This window comes from Carassius gibelio, chromosome A5, assembly GCF_023724105.1.
Source record: "Carassius gibelio isolate Cgi1373 ecotype wild population from Czech Republic chromosome A5, carGib1.2-hapl.c, whole genome shotgun sequence".
NCBI classification, from domain to species: domain Eukaryota; kingdom Metazoa; phylum Chordata; class Actinopteri; order Cypriniformes; family Cyprinidae; genus Carassius; species Carassius gibelio.
The window spans coordinates 18219722-18225811 of record NC_068375.1 but is presented as its reverse complement, the minus strand read 5'-3'; the positions used below and the strand labels follow the sequence as shown (position 1 = coordinate 18225811).

The window sequence follows — 6090 nt, the reverse complement described above, 5'->3', positions numbered from 1 at the left end:
TCTCCTCCATGCCTCAGCAGCGGCGGGTCCTGAACCGCAGAAAGCAGATGGCTGCCTTTTTTTTCCTTTTTTTTCTCGGAAAAAAGAGACAAATGGGAGCTGAACTTTTTCATTGAAAAAACACTTACAATGCACGCAGATTGCCTCCACAGTCATCACGTGCGTGCTCTTCACCCAAACAAATGACGCAAAGATCGTGTGTGTCATCGGGTGTCAAATAATGCAGATGCACACATTGTCTAAATGCTTGCTAGTAGTCGCCATTATATACAGAGAAAGATTGCTCTTACCAGTTCATTCAGTCAGTGAAGATGAAGAAGAGAATGACATGTTCTCCTGGTGCCTATTTATAGTCGCGGTAGTGAAGTTGGAGGCTGTCGCCGGCCAACTTTTTGGTGTTTTGTCAAAGTATGCTTCAGACATGGGTCATGATGAGGTGTTCCCCATAGCACCCTCTAGAGGACACAGTTCGAAGTTCCCTTAAAAGGGAACCATGAGTTTCTCACTGACACAACATGTAAGGTGGTCAGAGCTTTAGCTGGTGAAGGAGACTATGCTTTGATTTGGATCATAAACTGGTGCAAAAGGAGCCGGATGGAAACCAGACTGGACAGCATTCAGATTTGGATTTGGATAGACCCCTGCAGCAGCTCCTGGATGGGGCAGCACTGAAGGGGTGTACAGATTGGGGTAAAGCCCTGAAGTTGTAGGAGGTAGTTCACCAGGATAAGGCATAAGGCTAGGCTGAGGTGGTAAATATGACTGGAATCCTCCAGGTGGGCCTTGCCAGGGAGGACACTGTTGATCAGTTGGAAGAATTACCACAGGAAATATAACCGCTGGATTTAATGCAAAAGACACGTCCAGAGAGATCTGAAAGACAGTCATGTTTTTGCTTTACTTTTTGGTGGAAAGTCTTATTTAGCTGTGAAACTAACGTTGTTTTGGACTTACCACAAATTTGACACCAAATTAAAAAAGACTTAAAAATTACAGGGATAATTTACTCGAAAATCACCAGCACAATGTATGTTTGAACACAAAAGAAGATATTCTGAAGTTCAAAAAAAATGTTTCACCTGTTTGTCCATACAGTACACACACACACACACACACATACATATATATATATATATATATATATATATATATATATATATATATATATATATATATATATATATACACATATACATATATATATATATATATATATATATATATATATATATATATATATATATATATATATATATATATATATGTATATATATGTATATATATATATATATATATATATATATATATATATATATATATATATATATATATATGTGTATATTAAATATCTTCTTTTGTATTCTGCAATATTAGAGATTTGAAATGGCATGATGGTAAATTGACATTTTGGGTTGAATTATTGCTTTAAATATGCCAAAACTACAGAAGACAAAATAGCACCTTGAGTTGGTACTGCACTTTTATGATTCTGCAGTTTTCAATGGTGACAGTCAGGTCACGTGGAAGCATCATGTCCACTATGCATTTTGACTTTTCTCCAGATGGGATGCGATCTCTAGTCTCTTTGATTATATACTTGACTCCTGCATTAATGCTCCTGCCAGCGATGAACGTCTGTTGCTGCTTGAGGCTGTACTTCAGCCTGACATCACGAGATGAAGAGTTGTCAATATCGACAAAAACTCTGATCATTTCACCTGCAAAAATGGTCAAAATTTGAGCCAACAAAAATCAATAATAATAATAAAACTGACTATAGTGGTTTTCATCCAAGTTGCAAATTTAATTTGTTTGAAGTCTGTTTACAGACAAAGCAGTGTTTCCATCCAGGAAACTGTTTAATAATTTTGATGTCAGTCTTTCACTGTAGAATGACTACAGTTTTGAGATGCTATACAAAGCTCTGCTGTTTTTTTCTTCGCTAAGCAAATTTTATTTGCATGTTCCCTCAGAATATTTATGCAATATCTCAGTTATGATCTCATCTCATTTTATTTGCATAAAAACATGTTGATGGAAACTCCGATAATTGACATCACAGGTTAGTTTCTTCAGTTTAAGTCGCTTGAGAGCTACACATGACATTTTCACCTTGCATATAGCCAGTTTTTTCAGATGTCACCGTCATTGACATTTTTCCTGAGCCAAAAAGTTTCATCTTCTTGTCTTGTGTGCCAGATTGTGGTTGCTGTATGGAAGAAGAAGAAGAAGAAGAAGAAGAAGAAGAAGAAGAAGAAGAAGAAGAAGAAGAAGAAAGAACAGCATACTGAGATGAGCAAACTAAAATCATGAGTTGTGATGACAGTTTATAAAACAGATCCAGTCCTTGACACTTGTGAACTCATTACATCAGTATTATTGTGCCACTGTGTCATTGTGTTACTTGGCATACATTCTGCTATCAGAATGAAATTTCTTGGCTGGACGAATAATATTTATTATATTTGATGATAATTTCTGCTGCATATGCATAAAATAAACATTAACATTGCCCCTTACCCTTGTAAATCTATGGCTTCTTGGGGCTTATTGCTTTATTAAAAGGCTACAGTACATCATCTTTCTATTTATGTGAATCAGTGAGTCAAACATGGTATTGTAAGTCATACCAGCAAGTGATCATTGGACCCATCATTTCTCAGCACAAAGGTTAATTCCGTATATTTAGTAGATGTTGGTTTCCAACGTCTGCTCAGCTTTACCATCAAGACATACTTCACCCAGCCATGATTTCCTTCAAAAGATGGAGGCATATTTCTGAAATTAGGAAAAACAAAACTCTTTAGTTTCTGAAAAGCAGTGCATAATATAAATAACATAACACACAAACATATACAGGTATTTATTTATTCAGAATATACATATACTTTACTTCTAATTTTACTTGTTTACAATATTATAAAAGCAAATATTTTAGAATATTAAGCAATTACTATGTACATCTGACATCTGTAGTCATAATGATTAGTGGGGTAATTTTACAACTGATTGGGAACTGAAAGGAAGCAGGATGTGGCACAATTTTTTATGCTTTTTCAGTCTTGTGTAACCCCTCTCTCCCGGGTCCTCTCTGACGCTCCTTGCACTCACGACGAGTGGGGCTTGAACCCAAGTCTCCGGCATGGGAGGCGGACGCACTAACAAGGAGGCTAAATGGCTACAGTCACTAGCGTCTGTCGCTAGTGCGTCTCTTGAGATCGGGGAGTGAGGTTTACCTGCACAGCACTACTCGCTGGCCTCCGTTACACTTGATCATTCACTTCTATATACTGTTTTAGTATTTTTTCACTGCACATATTTACACAATAAGGAACAACATCAGTTCCATGTTGTTCAATAAGTTCAACAATCAGTTCTATTACTCACTGTTGAGGCAGCTGAAATCTGAATGGGAAAACATGACTTCCTGGCCTAATCACTGGTCCATCTGGGGAACAATAAGGCATGTTAATATGGGTCACAACAGAAGTTTTCAAAAAGCATATTTACTATCAGCAAACAATCTTGGGAAGTCTCGGTACTGGTGGGGGCAGAGAATGACCAGAGCTCTCTTCCACCCTCAATACCAGGACTCAGGTGAGATTGAGGCAACCACTGCTCCGTGGTTGTGTGTGTGTGTGTGTGTGTATAGTACTTACTGCTGTGTGTGTGTGTGTGTGTGCACTTGGACGGGTTAAATGCAGAGCACAAAATTACTAGTAAGGAACACCTCACTTGGCCACATCACATCACTTTCACATTCATGTCACTTTCAACAATCATTTCAGGTTTCATGTAAATTATAAAAAGTTTAATGTAATTAATTTGGTGCATATATGAAACCCATTTACTTACACGTTTCTCCTTCTACAAGAGTTGCATTCTTTTCCCTTTTTCCTGTAGAAGTTAGAGCAAGAAATAAAAGTATTACACTTTTTTATATAATAATAATTTGTTTAATAATAACGTTTTCTATATCGCGCAAGCTCACCTTTCTTCGAGCTCTTTTGAATGAAGTATTGCTTTAGTTTGAAGTATCTCTCATGGTCGCTATAGGTTGTTTCGTCATCACCTGAGCCTTCAGTCCAGCGCACATTTGCATCCCCCCTCAACTTCACAAAAAAACTGTCCACCTTTATTTCTTTGGTTACTTCTAAAACAACTCGCCCCTCCACAATATCTCCAGTAGTAAAAGTATTGCTTTCATTAATCGGGTCGTAGTGAAGACTGAACTCTTTGATGGATCTTGACATTGTAATTTCTACCAATGTACTCTAGACACACAAATACAGCTGTGTTCGCAAGTGGAATGACATTCATGTGAAATAAAATAAGGGCTGAGGGCGTGACTCATGATTGCATAAATTTGGTTATTCCACAGGGTTTAGTAAAGTGCAGTTAACTCACTACTTGATGGATTAGCCTTTTTTTGAAGCTTTTGTCCCCTTCTTTAGCCGGTCAGGCTGGTTTTAGAGGAGTTTTGTCCAGGAGTTTTAGAGGAGTTTTGTCTTGTCCACTTCTTTAGCCGGTTTTAGAGGAGTTTTGACCACTTTTTTAGCCGGTCAGGCCCGTTTTAGAGGAGTTTTGACCACTTCTTTAGCCGGTCAGGCTGGTTTTAGAGGAGTTGTGTCCACTTCTTTAGCCAGTCAGGCTGTTTTTAGAGGAGTTTTGTCCAGGAGTTTTAGAGGAGTTTTGTCTTGTCCACTTCTTTAGCCGGTTTTAGAGGAGTTTTGACCACTTCTTTAGCCGGTCAGGCTGGTTTTAGAGGAGTTTTGACCACTTCTTTAGCCGGTCAGGCTGATTTTAGAGGAGTTTTGACCACTTCTTTAGCCGGTCAGGCTGGTTTTGTTGGTTTTAGAGGAGTTTTGACAACTTCTTTAGCCGGTCAGGCTGATTTTAGAGGAGTTTTGTCCACTTCTTTAGCCGGTCAGGCTGATTTTTGAGGAGTTTTGTCCACTTCTTTAGCCGGTCAGGCTGGTTTTAGAGGAGTTTTGACCACTTCTTTAGCCGGTCAGGCTGATTTTAGAGGAGTTTTGTCCACTTCTTTAGCCGGTCAGGCTGATTTTTGAGGAGTTTTGTCCACTTCTTTAGCCGGTCAGGCTGGTTTTAGAGGAGTTTTGACCACTTCTTTAGCCGGTCAGGCTGGTTTTAGAGGAGTTTTGTCCACTTCTTTAGCCGGTCAGGCTGATTTTAGAGGAGTTTTGTCCACTTCTTTAGCCGGTCAGGCTGATTTTTGAGGAGTTTTGTCCACTTCTTTAGCCGGTCAGGCTGGTTTTAGAGGAGTTTTGACCACTTCTTTAGCCGGTCAGGCTGGTTTTAGAGGAGTTTTGACCACTTCTTTAGCCGGTCAGGCTGGTTTTAGAGGAGTTTTGACCACTATTTTAGCCGGTCAGGCTGGTTTTGTTGGTTTTAGAGGAGTTTTGACCACTTCTTTAGCCGGTCAGGCTGGTTTTGTTGGTTTTAGAGGAGTTTTGACCACTTCTTTAGCCGGTCAGGCTGGTTTTGCTGGTTTTAGAGGAGTTTTGACCACTTCTTCAGCCGGTCAGGCTGGTTTTGCTGGTTTTAGAGGAGTTTTGACCACTTCTTTAGCCGGTCAGGCTGGTTTTAGCATCTCAGACTAGGAGACCAGTTGACTAAACAGCTGAAACCAGCTTGGCCAGGCTGGGAGACCAGTTAAATCCAGCTATACGATCATCTTAAAACTTCTTTCTAGAGGTCTAATGGTGTATGTAATATCAAAGTTTAGTTTAAGACCAAGTCACAGGAAATCCCAGGAAACTGTTTTATATAGTGTTTGTTCTCTACATGAATTGCATCCTTTCCCAGAGCAAAGAGAGAAAGCTCTGGTCCTGAGCAGTCTGTATTAAGATTAATGAACAGTTTGGCATTTTTAGTCCTCTTCATGGAATCAATGAATGCAATACTCACTGAGCCAGTGTGGAGCAGACACCCACACACATACTATGATTTGCCAGAGGGTGCGTGCTAAATGTCCAAGCAGTAGTCAATGCAGAGAAATTAGCTATTGATTGTGTATAGTTTTGTAATATGCTACCTATGGGTTTGCTCTTTTAGAAAATTCCAATATTC

General features: G+C 39.1%; 1 protein-coding gene across 1 annotated transcript; it reads right to left on the bottom strand.

Annotated features, from left to right (window-relative positions):
* Positions 1 to 502: 502 nt before the first annotated feature.
* LOC127987886 (arrestin domain-containing protein 3-like) lies at positions 503 to 4253 on the bottom strand. Its single transcript, XM_052590317.1, has 7 exons — positions 3992 to 4253; positions 3856 to 3897; positions 3388 to 3448; positions 2631 to 2778; positions 2113 to 2209; positions 1462 to 1718; positions 503 to 873 (listed from the first exon to the last, which is right to left on the bottom strand). Exons 1-7 carry the CDS (start codon positions 4251 to 4253, stop codon positions 535 to 537), a joined length of 1206 nt encoding a protein of 401 aa, XP_052446277.1. The 3' UTR covers positions 503 to 534.
* Between the last annotated feature and the right edge of the window lie 1837 nt (positions 4254 to 6090).